Below are 18774 nucleotides of genomic sequence, written 5' to 3'. Positions count from 1 at the left end.
GAAGCACTACTGCGAATAGCAATGAATTAAATTGAAAAAAAAGAAAAAAAAAGACTTTAATGTGACAAATTTGTGAGATAAATATCACATCACATTCGTAGTCGCGACTACCATAATGTAATCTATAAGTTAGGAAAACCAGTGCCGTCTTAACGCCTGGGCCCAGTCACCCCCCTCCCCATAGATAAGAGACCTTATCTAGACGGGGGTGTTGGCATAGGGCCTGTCCTAGAGATTTTGCCGCCTTAGGTGAATAATATTTTGCTGTCCTTACGATCGAAGGAGGTAATATTGCGTCCAAGTGCCAGTGGAATAAATTCAAACAAGCAGGGCCGCAACTAGATACTTTTTCAGCCGGGGGAAGAACGCATTTTGGCACCCACGTGTAATGTAGAAGACGCGGTTAAATCGTGCATTCGGCGCTCCCCGCTGTCCAGCGCCTGGGGGCACAAGACCCGCCTGCTCCCCCTTAGTTGCGGTCCTGCAAACAAGAGTTCACTCCTGTTTTCTTTCCTCTCCCCTTATCATTCCGAAACTTTGCTGAAACCTTGCAATTTTATTTCCTTCTTGGTTTTTTGCATACCCTAATAGTGATTTTTCCGCGCATATGATGTATCTTTCTTATAAGCGAACTAAAAGAGAAAAGGTAGGGTGAGGGTGAAAAGAGAAATCTAACTTTGCATCACACACACAAATTCTTATCACCTTATCTCTATTATACTATTTTACTCTTTCATTTGTTTTTTTACTCTTCCTTTTATTCTATTTTTTCCCCTCTTTCTAACGTTCGGCTACACGTTAGGACAAGGTTACTAACGCCTGCACATGCAAACGTTAGTAACAAATCAGCATTTGATGCCGATTCGTCAAATAAAGAACTTCCGATTTTCTTGCCAATTCGGTTGTAAGCGAAGGGGTTAAAACACTATCTGAAAAAAGAGTTTCTTTTCTTCACCTCCATTACCTTGATGCAGTGGCTCCCAAAGTGTTGGTCACGATCCCCTTGGGAGGTCCCATAGTGGGAGCACCTGTTTAGATTAATTCCAAAAAAAAAATTTAATAAAAATAATTTGAATTAAAATCTTATTCAATCAAGTACCACAAATGTGCTTTTGCGCACTTTTATGAGAAAACATGAAAATTGATAAATTAATGTTTTTTTCTGAATCCAAAGACAAACTTTATTGAAAATCCAAGCACCCCACTGCCCTCATTTCCTAGTTTTGAAAATCGTGATTCTCCGCGGCATGTTGCCTACACACGCGTAGTAGTATAAAGATAAGTTTTGTTTACCTTTTCATCTTCACGTTGCTGTGAAATTTTCTAGCAAAGTGATATCCCCGAGTACATACCTTTGTGACCAGAGGCGTACGCAGCAGAGAACATAGGAACCCCGTGCTTCTTCTCAACACGATCAAAAAAATTAAAAATGTTTTCGAATATTTTAGTGTAAAATTAAAACATCGAAAGAAAATATCTCAAAAACTGTATGTTATCCTCATACATTTTCTGTTCATTTAAAATGTATTTTGAAGCTTAGTAGCTCAAACTTTCCCTGGGAAAGCTTCCAAGCTCAATGTTGCTCTCTAAAGGTCGATATTTGCCAATGCTCGTGTCAGGGTGCAGGGTATTTTATGTAGTAGGTCTTCTCATTGTGCAACTTGGGTAACGCAATTCCTACCACCAGCCATTGGCCGCTTGATCATTGGTTGGCGCGGCATAACCTTGGTGGTCCTTGCACATAGAGCCGTAACTGGGGGGGGGGGGGAACACGCCCCTGGTGGAAAAATTTATGGGGCGACAATTTTAGGTGGGAACAGAGAACACCGTTATGAAATGATCGAATTTTAAAGTTGTGGGCGTGGCAAAAATGTGGCCCTGGGGTTTATCTGATATGGCATGCAACCTCAAACCTAATTTTGTAAGTTAGTTCATTTGTAAAAATGATTCGGATAAACCCCAGGGCCACATTTAGCTCAAATTATATCTGTATATCAAGTATATCTGTTCTTTATATCGGGTATTTCCAACGTAAAGTTTCTTGCGGAACGCTTGATGATAATGGGGCTGTTCTACAGATCTAAAACAAATTTTTTAATATTAATCTACAAAAAGTGTGACCCTATTCAGGTTTGTACAATGAACTAAGCAGCAACATTTCAGAACATTTAAGCGGCCCATGGCGCATTCTCATATCACTCAAGTAGGCACGTGCCTCATTTTCAGATCGCTCAAGTAAGTCCGTGGTGCATTTACAGATCACTTAAGTGACTCGCGATGCGATACGGCTCCAGAACACGTAAGCTATCCGTGGCACATTTAGAGAAATGTGGCACAGTTTTGTAGCACTTAAGTGGCCCCCGATGCGGTTCTACACAACTCAAGTTACCCACGGCAAATTCCTAGATTACTTGATCCGCGGCATAACTACAGATTACTTAAGTGATGCGGGCAGTGCCGTCTCAACGCATGGGCCGACCCGGGGGCCTAAAGAGAAGAAGGGCCTCACAAAAATGAGATTCTGTTGAAATTTTCGAGAATTCACCTGGTAGGGCCTCAGAAAAACCACTTGGCCCGGGGGCCCATCATGCTCTTAAGACGGAACTGGATGCGGGTTACAGTTCCTTAAGTGTTTCGGACACATTTCCAGATCACTTGGATCCGCGAAACATTCAGAGATCACTAAAGTGGCTCTGTAGGGGACTTACAATAAATAGGGAGAATGTTAGTTCAAGTGCCTATAAACTAGGGAAAGGTTTTTCTAGTTTTTGGCACGACGGACGAATAAGATATTTCATATTTTTATAAAGGGTGGTTGTTGATGTAAGCATCATCCGAACTCCCCCCCCACCCGTCATCAAAAGTCAGCAAATCGGGAATCTCCCCCCCCCCCCCATCGATGCTGACGTAATACTTGAATGACCCCTAAAGAGTGAAAAGATCCTTAACAAAAAAGAGAAGGAACCTAATTTTTTTCAGAAAACAGCTTGTCTAGAGGTAGGTGGCACTTTTTGGAAGTGTAAGAAAGGAGGTGTGTTGAGATGAATCAAGTATTAAATAGCAGAGTTGAATAGCATTTCAACACTAAAAAGTATTGCATTTACCTGCGCGTATTTATCCACTCGAGCTTTCCCTTCAACATTCACGAGTGAAAACACCGTCATGATAAATCTGTCATTAAAAAATGCCGTTCTCGTAATCATGGTACCGTAGGCAGCCGCCTCGTCACCTCATGCCTGGCACTGCATGGGGGGCCTCGCAAAAATGAGATAAGTTCGAAATTTTCGAGAGTAAGAATGTAAATTTGCCAAGTGGTGCATCAGAAAAATCACTTGGCTAAGGAGCCCATGATAATCTCAAGACGGCCCAGGGGTAAATAGTTTTAATCCTTGATTTGAAATAAAGAACAAAAATTCAAGTCGGCTACGTCATACACACGTTAGATAACGGGACTTTTTTCCAGCCACTGCGGTGGTCATCGTGACGGACACGCATCGCGAGAGCCCGGATTCGAACACCATCGTTGCCATAATTGTGGTCGGCTGAAGATGGTTTTCTGTGGTTCTCAACTTCGAGGCACGAACCGAACTCCCGTCAAAAAGTCTCACCTCAAAGAGCAACAGGCTTACACACACACAACGGTACAGTTATTCAATCATTACACTTCACTCATGGTTTGAAAAACTGATGATATATATATATATATATATATATATAAAACAAGCATTACACAGAAACAAACTTCACGTTAGTTTCACAACTCATACAACAACATGGCCCAGGTCTTCTTCCACCCACCCCCTCGCTTGTATCTCTTCATTGAGTCTAAGCGGCGGGACATGATCTGGTTAGGAAGAGGACTTTTTTTCACAAGGAAGGCTAAAATTACGTTAAAATACGGAGGATACTAAGGAAAATACTGGTTACTCTAGTATGAGGACATTAAAAATACAGAGTGTCCTGAAATAGACTGGCGAACAGTGAAATATGGAGTAGAAAAATATTTTTCAAATCCAAAAGTTTGCGTTCGTCCGCAAAAATATTACTCAAATCAGAGTTTATATTCGTCCGCAAAAAAGTTTTCAAAATCCAAAAACGAAATGAACTAAACTGACGACCCAATTTTTTTCATAGTTTGTGTGTGTGTGTGTGGCGAAGTATTAGTTAAAGTACTGTATACTTAGTACTAAATGTGATTACATCGATACTCGAGGTTCCTGATAACAATAACCGAATGACACACAACTACATTAAAAAAAATCTCGCTTGTAAGTACTATGACCATGTGTCTCGTTTGGTGGAGCGGGACACACAACTCAGTTTTTTTTCCCTCAATAAGAGGTTTCAAAATGCTAAATCATGACTTTTTTCTTTAAACGAATTTATTTTTAAATTTATACAAATACAACGCCACAACAGGCAAATTGCCTAACGAGGGGTGGCTGACTTAAGAACATCAAGGATCCCCGAGCCATTTTTTGGAGGCCCTACCTACTACTGCTACACCACACATGCACACCGCCCACAACCCCCCCCCCCCGCGGAACCCCCAACGAATCGGTACATGCGGGAATGTGCGTGTACGTGTAGTGAAACCTGACGTGAAGTTTATTTGTTTCTCTATAATGCTTGTTATGTGTAGTGCTGCCATCTGCCACCAGTTTTTCTAACTATGAGTGAAGTGTTATGATTGAATGATTTATCGTTGTAGGACTGTTGTTGTTCTCTGTGGCGAGACTTTTTATGCAAAAGTCAAAAATCGTTTTTGCTTTTCTTGTCAAGAAATAAGGAACGTGTGTACCTTTGAGCCATTATGCCGGTAATTATAAAAACTTCATGAACAGCTCACAAGTAAAAATCGAATGTTTAGAAGGTGCTTAGAAGAATCAATGCCGAAATACAATGACTCAAAATATACAATGTCTTTACATGAAAAATATAAGAAAAACTTGTTGCTTGAGAAAAATAGTACCAAATAAAGAGTTAATAAGCAACGTCTACTGTATATTGCAAAAATGCACCGAATACACCGTAGTATATTTCAAACTTCCCAGTGTTATTTGCCTCAATGTTTATTTTGATACTATAGAAAGACATGAAACATAACGCCCAAGAAATCTTTCTGAACGACCTAATATTTATCTATGAAATTAAATATATACTGTATAAAACACGTGTAAGTGTTCCCGGTTCCTTGTTTTTATGTAGAATGCAGGGAAGGAGAAAAATAATTTCCTATAAAAGGAAAAGAATAATCACAATAAACAAAGATATAAGTAGGAAGATTCTTTCTTGAGAACAAGACATCACTTAAAGCCGTTTTAACACGTGCAGACCTAAATTATGATGACGGAAAGCCAAGTAAGGAAGTGGAAAAACCATCGAAGTTGTCACGCAAATCGAATAATAACAACAACAACAACTTCTACGATAATTTGACGCACGCACTAAAGATATAGTTGCACAGAAATAGAAACTATAATCGCATATAAGTAGGATAACAGATTTCTGAAAATCTTTCTGATATAGAAAATAAATAGGACAAGAAAATCAAACTCGGCTAATTGAATTAAAAAGAGCTTTGAAAATACTTTTGAGATGTTACCGTTAAGGTATGAAATCCGTTATTCCATAGAGAATATACTTAGTTATTGAAATAACTAGGTATTTAAATAAAACACATATGTGAGTGAATATACAGGGTGCATAGCAAACAGGGAAGTATGGCATTTTACTGGCGAACCGTTGACCCTAGAGGTATACTTCCAATTAGAAGAAGTTTCCAAATGACGTGTAGTATTCAGTATATCATTTATGTTTCAAGGTTGTATAGTTGTTAAAATAAAAAAAAAGTAACTTTTTTATGCAGCCCCCCCCACCCCCTGTGCCCCAAAACCCAATTAGAAAGTTGTTGCACTGTCCCTCTTGATGCTAACAAAAAACAATTCTGTGTTTTTAAGTGCAAAATTCATCGAGATATTCGAATTCTAAAAATGGGGGGACATTTTGGGGAAAAGAGCGGGTAAAACGGTTTTATGCATTTAACGCGGTTTTTTTCCAAGTGATCTGAAAATATCCTGATCATCGAAATGTGAAGAAATTTGTATGAAACTTACAGGTCGGTCGATCATCGGGAGGGATCGTCCATCTGGCTCCCATGATCGCAAGAAATATGATGATCGGCCATAGAAGTTCTAAGGCTAAGATCACCTGAAAAGAAAGACATTTGTAATAACATTTACGTACTATACGATGGCTCTTTTTCCCATCGTGGAAAAGATTTCATCATTATTTTAGCACATGAATCTTAATATAAGCATTTCGTTCATTTCCAAAGATTTGGACGGATTGTTATTTTCATGTATACTATATATAAAACAACAATATATTCGATTTATTCACACACACACGTTTGTTTAAAAAAATTAGAACACCCCAGAAACTTGCGAGTGTGCAGTTCATGAAAAGCTCAAACTTACTTTGTCTGTAATTTACATTTTCGTCTTCTTGAACAAATCGGTGGTAAAAAAAATTCTCAATTGGATTGAATGCTTCCTAGAACGTCAATTTACTTTTTCCCAATTTGCTTCAAAAAATTAGAATATCTGTGACTTAAAACGGATTATTACATGAATATTTCCATGCAAATCGACATGGACCTTGTTTTTGTGAATAAGTGTTGCTCATTTTCCCAGGTTATCAATGTAAACATTGCCATGGTCGTCCGATCTTCGCATTACGTGTCCAGAAAGGGGATATTTCTGCAAATGCAAAATTACTTGTGTATTTGCTTCGACAGTATGCGAAAACATGTGAAGATATCATAAGAATTCGTTGCACTGTGGCCTATCTTTGGTTTTGATCATGTATGTTAAGCAAGGCATTGAATCGATAAATCCCCCAGTATGGAGCTGGACTGAGCTTTAATGACGGCTCCTATAGTCGCTGTTGTCAAGCAATAGCGGCTGGCTCGCAGGACTGGACAAATCTATTGCCCGGGGCATAACTTTGGGTAAGAACTTTGACCAAGGCGGTATTGTTTCTACGTTACGAGCATTCATTTCATTTGGAATTTACAAAATGTTTTTGCATTTTCGATACCCAAAGAATGCATAAAAAAAACATAAATGCCATCAAATTTTTATTTAAACTTTTACCTTCTTTTTAAATACTCAATTTTTTTTTTTTTTTTGGTGAAGAAATATAACTAACTTCGTTAAAATTTTTTCAGCCAAAAATGATGCAGGATACACTCATCTTTGCATAATTTTTTTTCTAGAATTTTATTGCTGAATTTTATGTAATAAATCGCAGTTTTCTGGGAGACACACTTTCTCCTGGAAGCAATCTTTAAAAAAAAACCCCGAAAGTTCGACTTTTAAGTGCTGCTCTCAGATGGAAGCCCATCCCCCCGAAAGCTCATATTCACCATATTTCTAACTCAAAACTTACATCATCCTCTAAGTCAGGGCTAAATTCTCTGAGACCAAAAGCAGAAAACTCTACGGTGAGAAAAAGAAACAACCACATTTGTGTGGCACCAGGGTCTGAGAATAGGGATATAAAAACAATATGACCGCTTTTTTTCGTTTTTTTTTTCAGTATTAAGTGTTTCTGCACACAATGCCTAAAAGTCCCCAGAAAGTCTTTCTTGAGCAGCCATGGCGTAATCAGTGCCGTCTTAACGCATGGGCATACCCGGGCACGGCTCGGGGGCCTTGAGAGAAGAGGGGCCTCACAAAAATTACATTTGGTTGAAATTTTCTGTAATTTACCTGGTAGGTCCTCAGAAAAACCACTTGGCCCGGGGGCCCATGATGCTCTTAAGACGGCCCTGGGCGCAATATGTTATCAACGTATTTTTATCTATTTTTAAATCACATCCTGCAACTGTGTCCATGGGTTGGAATCTTTTGCGGGTCCCTAGACCATACTATCTTTTACCATATTTCTCTATACTTCAACCCATACGTTATAGTAAAGTAAATACAGTGGTAGAGAAAAAAGTTTAAGGACAACAGAAAAAAAAACAAACAGGTAATATCTTGAAAACCTGTGTTTGTAGATACATGTGAAAATTTCAGAATGATAATTACCAATGAAACTGAACATTTTTCAGTGGAAATAATTTCAATGATTGCTGCACTGATTCAGAAAAAAATTAATTGAAATTAACGTATTTTCTCGCGTATAGGATGATTTCGCATATAAGACGAAGTATGATTTTAGGGACGAAAATAAAGTAAACTACTGTGTAGATTTACTTTAATTCAACTTCTTATTTCGTTTCTTCATGGATTAATGGCATGAGATTTTTTTGGTCGTGACGACGTAAATGCAGGTTGACGTATTGTATAGGGGGTTTTTGAATAAATTTCTAGAGGTTGCTCAGAATGGTGTAACAAAATGCTGTGGGTGCTTGAGCACTCACCACATCCCCGGATATGCCGCCTTTGTCGGGCCCTGAATCAAACAGGAAAGAACCCAAAAGTAGGTATTGAAAACATTAAAAATTCTGTGAAATTATGTCTTTCATAAATTCTGAATTTTCATTAATTCTGGAATTATTTAACTCATTTTTTTCTCGATTGTTTCATTCATCAATTTTAGATCATTTTACTCCCTGATTCTCTGACTTTAATTTTCTCATCAATATTGAATTTTCAATGAATCCCGAATTATCATTTTAAATCAGTCAAAATTATCATTATTTCTAGAGTTATTTCTTAAATTAATTCCTATTATCACTGACTTTTTTTGGTTTTTTAGTGACATTTCTTTTTTTGTTTAGATATGCTATTTGTTTTCTCGCGCATTTATGACGACTTAGGTTTTTGAAGCAGTTTAAAATTGAATAAAAAACCTCGTCATATACGCCAGTAAATATGGTAACATAATAAAGGAGAAAACCTGAAAAAGGACAAGGAGAATTGAAAGTTATGTGCGAAAAATTTGTTTTAAACAGGAACGACAACTTTTTTTGTGTGCAATATTTCTGATTCAGGATGTCATTGATAGAAATGAGCCATAAATAACTAGTTGTGTAATCGTCTTCGAGAAACTTGTTTGAATGACTGCAATAATGAAAAATGTTTGTTTTCCTAATTTTTTCCCACTTCTATACGCTTCATGAACCAAAAATGTTGCACAATTGCTCTACAGAATTAAGAAAAGGACTTATCAATGACTACTCAAGGGGTTCGACTGAATGTGCTTCAAACTAAGACCTTTTAGAGTCTAAAACATGTACATGTTCATTGTTCTCTAGAAAAAGAAACTGGATAAAAGTTAAGAGAGGTGCCTTAGAAAATATAAATTCCGCTGAAACTGTATTGATATGCCTATATTTCTAGTACAGTCGATTCCCGTTTTAACGAATACCGTTATAACGAAAATCTCGTTTTAACGAATACTTTTCTAATCCCCCAAATAAGTTTACATAGGAACAATGTAAAAATCTGGAATTCCTGTACAACGAAATTTCGTTATTATGAAGTGATTTCTCCGGTCTGTTGGAGTTCGTTATAACGAGATTCGACTGTATATGGTCATGTTAAAGCCATCTAAATTGCTTTTCATCAGAGAAAACTCATGGTTTTTTTTACAATTTAGCATGCAAACAAAGAAATCTCAAGCTTTTTTTTTTTAAGTTTTTCGTGCAGTTCCTTGTAGAATCCACATTCTTTACTGCAATCCGATAAAACCCCTCTTATAAATAATCTTTGTCATAGAAAACGTAGGGAACATGTTGTAGGTGTCTAAATGCTATGGATTTCTCATCTGTGGCTGAGACAAGTTATATAATGTGGCCAATTTTTATATAGTACTATAATGGTGGGAATTAGAACTTTTTGAACATCAGTGACGTGAGAAATAAGCAAAATGTTAGTAATAAAAACAAATTAACACCGTACGACATAATGCCGAATATGAAGAGGGTGTGGATGCGATTATACGGTTGGAAATATTATCTGCAGCTTTTGATCTCAAATCAGCTATTGTTGTTTGGCGTAACTTTGGTTTTGGGAATATTATGGAATTTGAATTTTTCTAGATGATTGATTGGCAACGCTATCGGTTGTATGCACCGCTTTAGGACCAATAAACTATGATCACCCTTGGATATATATATGATTTGTGAGATTAGTAACTACGAAAAAATTGTCGTTTATCATATAAATTTTCGTCACACTTCCTTACAAGTCACGTAATCCTGGTTTTCAGGTGTTTCATTTCCAAAATAACAAAAATTCACTCTCCCGAGTTCAAAAGAAAAGTTCAAAACATAAAATTGATATTTTCTGTCCTTTTCAGTAGTAAGCCATTGGGAAATGAGGCTGGTTATCCAGGAACAAAAATCGTGTCACATTGATTATTGAAATGTCAAATGGCATTTTGACCACCCGGAATATACACCATCTTCTATTAACAAGAGAACATGATTTGAAAACATGATGATTGAATTTTTTTTTTTATAAGATGATGACCGAACTGTCGGCGGTCGATTTCAATCCTTTTGAGATAGAGATTAACAAAAAAAAAAAAAAATACGCCATTGAGGGCAGGCAACACAATGAATGAATGTAAGATCATGTATGAACATGGCATAACTTACCGGTTGTCGTATACGAAGCAGGAAGTTTTTACGCAGCAAAAGGCCCAGCTGCATGCGGGCATCGTCCATAATAAGGTCAACCGATCCTTTCTATTCAGCCTCGGGTCCTGAGGGCAAATGAAAATAAATAAAAACAATTAAAATTGGTCGTATCTATAAATTTGCCTATTCATTATGTTACAACCATGCAATTCCCATGTATTCTCTTTTATTTGAAAGACATTAATTGCCATGACCGCGTTGTTTCATGGGAAAAAAAATCAATTTGAAAATATAATTATGGTTTGACAACCGATGCGGTAAACAATATTAAATCGATCTATGGATAGCGTGATGTATTCGAGTTGAGATCTGGAATGATTCGAATTGATAAGACAGCGATTGTTTTTTCTTTAGGCCTATACTATGTTGGCCCTTAATAGAGAGAGAGAGAGAACCTACAGTATATGACATCACCCGTCAACTTCTTTCCCCCCAACAAAATCAGGTCTCGATGAAAGTACAGAGAGTACTAGGCTTCGAGAGAGAGAGACCCCAACTCATCAAGATGGCCCTGCCAGGGCTAAAATGCCACAAAGATCAGCTTCGAATATTTCATATCTTCCAAAAGGGTGGTTGATGACATAAGCAACCTTCAAACCCCCCCCCTCCCCCCTTGTCATCAAAAGTCAGCAAATCCGAAACCCCCTCCCCACCCCTCGATGCTGACGTAATACTTGAATGACCCCTAAAGACAAAGTCGAATAATGGACAACGCTTTGTATGATTTGGCTACACCAGGGGTTCTTACCCTATGGGTCGCCAGGGATTCAGAGACGGGTCGTTCGAATCCCCTGACAGCCAAGCTCGTGAGATACGAGTCCGCCTCTTCCTGATTTGCAGCTCCCGAGAAAGGTCGTATGAATCCACTGGCAACCAGGGATTCTTGAGCTATGGGCGATGACCCAAATTTGATCCACAGGGGCTTTATTATTCGACTCCTTGGGGTTGGGCGTTCTTTCCTATCGCTCCCCTCCCCTTTCTGGATCCGAGCTTTGCAAAACAGACATCTTCAGCTGCGAATAGAGCAAAGGCAAGCATCTTCAGCGGCGAATGAGCCGAGGCAGATATCTTTAGCTGCGAATGAAGAAAAAAAGATATCTTCGGCTGCGAATGAAGCCGAGACAGATCTTCAGCTGCAAATGGATTGGAGGCATGCATGTTCAGTTGCGGAAGGAGCGGAGGCAGATTTCTTCAGTTTCAAGTGTAGCGAAAGCAGATATCTTCAGTTTCAAGTGTAGTGAAATCAGACATCTTCAGTTGTGAATGGAGAGAAGGGTAGGCGGATCCGTGGTTATGTGTCGGAGAAGTGATTATTGTGCTGGTGGATTGGATTATCTCCCGTATATTAGGGGATAGAAGAAAATTTCTACCACAATTTTAGCTCTTAGGAGGGACGATCGCTCCCCCCATCGCCCCCTCTGGACCCTCGCTTGCTTTCATAGTCCCATCTTTATACATCGAGTGTCGCGCAAAAAAAAAAGCGTCAAATTATTCAAGAAGCTTCAAGAGATATGCCATAAAGGACATGCAAATAAGGTAAGTGACGGGAGAGAAAAAGGGCCTCAGTTTTTTTTCCTTTCACTGCAAATCGAAAAAATATTGCGATTTTTTTTGAATAAATATTCAAGATATATTATCACTTCCCATCGAGTCATCACATCTGGAAAAATTCTGACGGTTATTATCATTTTTTTAATCGTAATTTTTCACCTCTCTCTGGCTGGGCCTATGATGTTTCTTCCACCCACTGCAAAAGTTTGCGTGATATTAATAAGCAGGTCACTCTCAACCTGCATACAACATAGGCTAGGCTTTATTTGGTACTCGTATATTTCCCTAGCCTGGTTCGGTTTGATGTATGCAAAAGGGGAACGACATATATCAGAGGTGTCAGGTGTCGCAGTAAAATAACAAAAATTACAGAAGAGGTTTGTTTGATAATGACACAAAAAAAGCATCAGTACCGGGATATAACGGAAAAATTACCATTATGATCGCATAAATGGCGACTCCCACCAGCGACGAGTCAATCTGGAAATAAATTCTAGATCTGGTACGTATATACCTGTCTATTCGGTTAGTAATTCGTCCGTAATTTAGCTAAAAGACAATAGGTGACGCTTAATAAATGCGTAGTTATAAATTTCTAGTGTCAATTTCAATGCTGACGGAATTATGACTGATTGTATTATGATTAGCTTAAATTTATGGTGCTGTTGCATATTATATAAGGTGTGTATGAATAACAACAATCGGGGGAGGTCGGTGGAGGAAAAATATTACCGTTCAGCGACCCCTAACGCCTGAAATAAGAAGTAGGAAATAAAAGAGAATGACCTAGAAATCGGATGTAAGTACATATTGGCTTTAATGTTGCTTTTCCAAGGAAAAAAAAAAAAAGGAAGCGTTGACCTCGATTTTGTTTTCGACCGTATATGTCGGACCTGAGCACCACCGAAGAAAGTTAAAAGAACCTGTTGGGCCTTGTCAACTTAATAAAGATGGTGATGATGATGATGATGATTATATTGTCCCTCCTCATTCTATTAAGTGATTCTATTTTGGCCTCCTCAGACGACGACGGAGATAGTACATAAGCACCAAAGGAAATGACCATCGCTTTCTCTGCCGAAGTTGACCTCAATATCTTGCCACAGAACGATCTCGGAATACCTAACTAACTTAACGTAGTCAAATACACGTCATTATGTTCTTCTGTGAGAACGTATTACAAAGTAACAGAGGTTTCTGTACACTTTCCTTTTCGATATTATCAAGCCCTTGAGTTACATTATCATCGTCCTGACTGTGATACAGGTGAAGGTGTCCGTGATTCTGGGGCTAGGTAATTTAAGGCCTTCAGCGATAGTTTCCAATTGGTTTCATTTGAATAATTTTATGTGTAACTAGCTATAATACCCGGGTTTTCTCAATGTACTGGGAGCATTGAAGAAGTAACAAACCATTGTAAAGGCGTATACGTGTCTAAAACCCGTCAGAGGAACCAGGGTATCCAAAGTAATCATTCCAGAAATCCTTGCAGCCCGGCAGTTCTGACGAACTTTTTAAAGTAGTCTATCGTTGAATTCGGGTACTCTTTGGTATGCAAAATTTGGCGACGACCGGTCGCCAAATTGTAGATTTGTATAGAGAAAAAACACACACACGATTTTATATACATGCAATATGGGTCACATATAAACAGTTTACGGTATTGTTTTAATCATTATTCCTTATATCTGCTTTTAACCACCCGTTATTGCTGGTTCTCAAATATTTTTCCTATTAATTCATTCTACCAGTCCGCAAATCATTGCTATTCCGCAAATTATTTCTCTTACTTCCGCCATTCCGCAGTTACAAAAAAAAGGTTGAAGTTATGAACATAGCTTTAAACAATGCTCATATTGCATTTATCAAAGCAACATGTTTTAATACTATTATTGTAAGAAAAAATCGTTTCTTTTTTTAGAATGAAATTATTGTTGATATTGAAAAAAGCGATGTATTTTTTCATAAAGATTTAAAATGAAGAAGACGGTAGAAAAATCCAATTTGTTTGGGAAAATATGAGTGAGGATTATCATCGATGCATGTCGTGATTGCTCGTTCTTGTTTGCTCTATTTAACGGACAAGCAACGTTTTGTTTCCTTCAACAGCATCTCAACATTATCGCCAACTACCACAAAGCAGAGCCGCCCATGGGCATTACCTCCTAGAGATACATCTAGGAGGTAATGCCTTGGGGGTATGCGATATGTACGGTCGGACCGAGTCCGCGCTTTTTAGGGGGCCCCACCCGCACCCACTATAATAGAAGCGGAAAGATATACAGGGTGTCCTGTGTATATAAGTCCCAATTCTACCTTTATTTGATCAACCGTTCGTTTCAAACGATACGCTTCTAATTTACAAAATGCTAAAAGTATATTCAGAGATCACTCTGTACTAGTTTCGATAGTGAAAATATTGAGCTGATCCAGGACGATGTGACGGGAGAGGCGAATTGTGCAAGTTCGTTCTTCGTCCTACGGGACAGACAAATTTTCCATTTTTATTTGGCTCTTGGGAGTCGCGGTCGTTTTCCTCCCCCCCCCCCCCGATCCGGAGCGGGGACAGGCACCTTCAGTTGCGAATGAAGTCGAAGCAGACATCTTCAGGTGCGAATGGAGCGGAGGCAGGCATCTTCGGCGACGAATGAGTCGAGACATATCTTCAGTTGCGTGTAGATACACGACCTCCTATATAACCAAGGATCTAGGTGTTCGTGGTAGATATCGGTCCAGTGTGTACCCTTGCCTTTGTGTGTAGATGCATCAGACGATCCCATATTTTAAGAGGACAAATTTTCGGGACCTTCTTGCATTCCGGGCAAGCATGCTACCATCTACCAATGCCGTTTTAACGTTTGCGGAGCGCCCGTTTTGAAACGCGGTAGCGCGTTTGCGTTTCATGTTAGACCATGCGTTCTTTGATGACAATTGTTTGTATCGGTGTGTACTATCATCTCTTTTCTGAAGTTTTTTCCATCTTTTCTGAATCACCCTGTATATATATGGTAAGAACTTGAAATAAATAATTTTTTTAATCATGTTAGAAAGGTAGGAGATCCCTTAAGATAGGAAAAAGTGAAATTAGCCAAAGTTACTCACATACAAGGGCCTATCGATTAAAAAAGGTTACGAGAACTTAAAGTAGTAACAAAGTGGGTTTATTGGAAAATTGTTTAAAAATGTGCCAAAAAGTACGTACCCCTCGTTTACGGTACGAATTCAAACATCTTGAGTTGCAAGAATATTCATTTTACCACAAAGAGAAAAGCTTAATTTGTTTCATACCTTTGTTAGGGAACACTTTGCGGGGTGTAGCATATAAAAATGTGATGCAGTGTAAACGCTTTTACAGGGGCGCGAACTGAATTTTATTAAATAATCGATTAAATCTATAACTTTTTTGGCGTCGAATGAGTACCAACGATGGTACTGAGAACGTGGATTTGGAACATACGTCAAGAATAGGGGTGGGGGGGGGGAGGGTAGCTCTGCACATCCCGATACAACGATAGTCCCTCATGTGCAAATTCTTTTAAGGATTTCTTATTCCGCAAAGTATCGTTATATAATGAGTATCTCATTTAACTATAAGATCTACGAATCAAAAAAAACCGCATGTTCAAATTACAATAATAATTGCAGTTCACCATTTTGTTTACATGCAAGCTACACCCTTAATCATACATGCTCAACCTATGGTCAAATGTGGACCGACTCGAGTGGTTCGCGGCACGCTTCCGGATTTCGTCAGTGGCTCGGGCCACATTTCCAGATCATTTAAGCTGCCAACGGCGCACATACCCAGATTACTTAAGTCACCCCAAGCACATTCTCAAATCATTTGAGTGACTCGGGCACAGGGCCACAACTGGGGGGTGGGAGCAGGCGGATCTCGTTCCCCGAGCGCTGGACCAGAGGGGGCGCAAATTTTATTCTCAAACCTCTCCTTCAACATTACAAGGGGGCGCAAAAATACACACTTGCCCCGGGTGACCAAGCATCTAGTTGCGGCCCTGCTCGGGCACACCTCCAGTTAACTTGAAATTGGCACATTTCCAGATCACTTAAGCGGCCCGAAGCATTTTTATAGATCCCTGAAGCGGCACTTGACATACCCTGATGACCCTGATGACATACCTGAAATGACCCTGAAGCGGCACTTCAGATCATTTAAGTGAGTCTAAGTGCATTTACAGATTACTTAAATTGATCGTGACACACTTTTAGATCACCTGAGTGATTTGCGGCACATATTCAGATATTTTGAGTTTTGAGGGACTCGAAATACATTTGCAGATCATTTGAGACGCTCGAAGCTCATTTCTAAATCACCAAAATGTCCTGTGGCACATTTTCAGATAACCGTAGTGGCTGGAGGCGCATTTATACACAGACGCGTTTACCCGGCGCGTTTCCAAACCAATGAAGTGGCCCGTACTCTCAAAACGGTTGAGCACACGCCTTAAATCAAGGGTACTCAACCTTCAAGAGAATGTGGACTTCTTCATAGCTTTGAAAACGTGTAATGGGCCACTTCATAGGTTTAAAAACGTGTCGCGAGTCCCTTAAGTCATGCGGAGCTCCATCGCAGTCCGCTTAAGTGTTCTGTAAGTGTACCGCGGGTCACTCAAGTGATCAGTAAATTTGCCACGGCTCTCTTAAGTACTCTTGTTTATGTACCGCTGGCCACTTCGGTAGCATGGAACTGCATCACTGGCCGTTTAAGTGAGCTGGACCTGTGTCGCGGATCACTTGAGTGATGTGGAAGTGTACCACGGGCAGCTTTAGTGCTCAGGAACTGTGCCGCAGGCCACTCAAGTGATATTGAAATGCACCGCAGATGACTTGAGCAATCTGTAATAAATGTGCCACAGGCAGCTTTAAAAGCGAGAGTTAAGCAGTTAATACGACAGAGTACCAGAGCCGTAAGTGCTCTGGAACTATGCCCTCAAGTGCTCTATAAATATGCAAGGGCTCCTTGAAGGGATTTGATAATGTGCTTTGGGTCGCTTAAGTGCTGTGAAACTCTGTCGCGGGTCACTCGAGTGATGTGGAACTGCACCGTAGACACCGCTTAAGTGATCTGCAAATGTGCCGCGGATCAGCGGAGTGATCTGTAAGCGTGCCGCTTATTTCATTTTTACAAAATTAAGTATGAGGTTACGAGCCACATCAGATGACTCCGAGGGCCACTTTTGCCCCGCTTGTCATGAGTTGAGCTTGAATATAAATATATGCCTTAAATTTTACTAACGGCACTTACTAAGTGCCAGTCACAAATTTGCTTGGTATTTGAAAAACATGCGTACTATTTTTGCAAAAATGCTGCCATAAATCAAAATTTGATATTAATAATGAATAAGGAAAATAATATTCCGCAATTCACCTTTTAGTATTTCCTTAGCATTTACACCTCTATAAAGTAGCATCAACAACTGCTTACAATGGCGACTATTTGAAGTGGAAAAAAGTGAATTTTTCCCATGCATAAATCTTCGTTATACAAAAAAAAAACTAGTTGGTTCCACACTTGTGGTGTCATCTGGTGATGTGTAGTAAAGTTGTTACACAGCCTTCTTACTCCGAAGTACCAACGTCCAACATAATTGTATGCTTTTAACGCATTTGTATTTAAATTTTTGATTAATGAAACGAAATTTAATGAAACAATTTATTTTTATTTGATGAGGGCGAATGTGGAAACAAAATATGAAACCTGTTTTGTTTGCATATATTGGGGGAAATAGCTGAATTTTTTTATACAGAATAATTCATTTATATGATACGTTGTGATTGTGCTGATTTCAGTTCAGAGTCAGGCAAGACTGGTACAAGGCGAATTGGAACATGTTGGAATGTGTATGTATGTGTAGCGAACCTTCCGTGAAGTTTGTTTCTGTGTAACGATGCCATCTGACATCAATTTTTCTATGCAACTATGCACGGAGTGTAATGATTAAATAGTATACTGTGGTAGGCCTATCGATCTCTGAGACGTAACTTTTCAACAGGGAGATCGGTTCCCATTAGTGCGAGCCGAAGGAACCACAGGAAAGTTAGGGACCACCACCACCGTGGCGCCTGTGGGATTCGAACCCGGGACATCACGATGCGAGTCCGTTATCACGACCACTCGACCACCTCAGCGGCTGCAAAAATAATAGCAGAACATGGTCATGTTGTCAATTTTGAACCCGAACATGCGCGTCTAATCAATATTGTCCTGCGTGTTCCTGGTTCTCCCCATACAAATTTATAAATTTACACTGGCAATCAGTCCGGCAAGTTTAGCCTCGTTTAATCAAGGGAAAAAAAAGGAGCACGTTACAGTCATCTTTCCACTCCATGTCAAACGTTGAAACCGTATAGCATGGTGAGAAACACCCCAAACTACTTATGGGGTACATATATATAGAATATATATTGGAACCCTTGATGGGTATGAGTAGGCTGACCATGTTTGCTCGAGAAAAATACGGGAAATCATGCTTCGAAATACGGGAAAATACGACGGGACATTGCCAATTACCGTCAAAAATGATGTCAAAAGTAAGCGAAATCGC

General features: G+C 39.2%; 1 protein-coding gene across 2 annotated transcripts in view; it reads right to left on the bottom strand.

The window, feature by feature from the left end:
* Window positions 1-18774, bottom strand: part of LOC149067508 (phospholipid-transporting ATPase ABCA1-like) — a 188392-nt gene that overhangs the window by 148315 nt on the left and 21303 nt on the right. For both annotated transcript variants that reach the window (XM_089252757.1, XM_089252756.1), the window contains exons 2-3: window positions 10616-10722; window positions 6117-6210 (exon numbers count right to left, since the gene is read on the bottom strand). In XM_089252757.1, coding sequence (XP_089108883.1) covers window positions 6117-6210; window positions 10616-10684 — 163 coding nt within the window. In that variant the 5' untranslated portion in view covers window positions 10685-10722. The remainder of the gene's footprint in view (window positions 1-6116; window positions 6211-10615; window positions 10723-18774) is intronic.

Source organism: Pholcus phalangioides, unplaced genomic scaffold, assembly GCF_987345545.1.
Source record: "Pholcus phalangioides strain wild (caught in Gottingen) unplaced genomic scaffold, Ppha-v1.0 ptg000030l_1, whole genome shotgun sequence".
Classification (NCBI taxonomy): domain Eukaryota; kingdom Metazoa; phylum Arthropoda; class Arachnida; order Araneae; family Pholcidae; genus Pholcus; species Pholcus phalangioides.
This window is presented reverse-complemented; position numbering and strand designations above follow the sequence as displayed.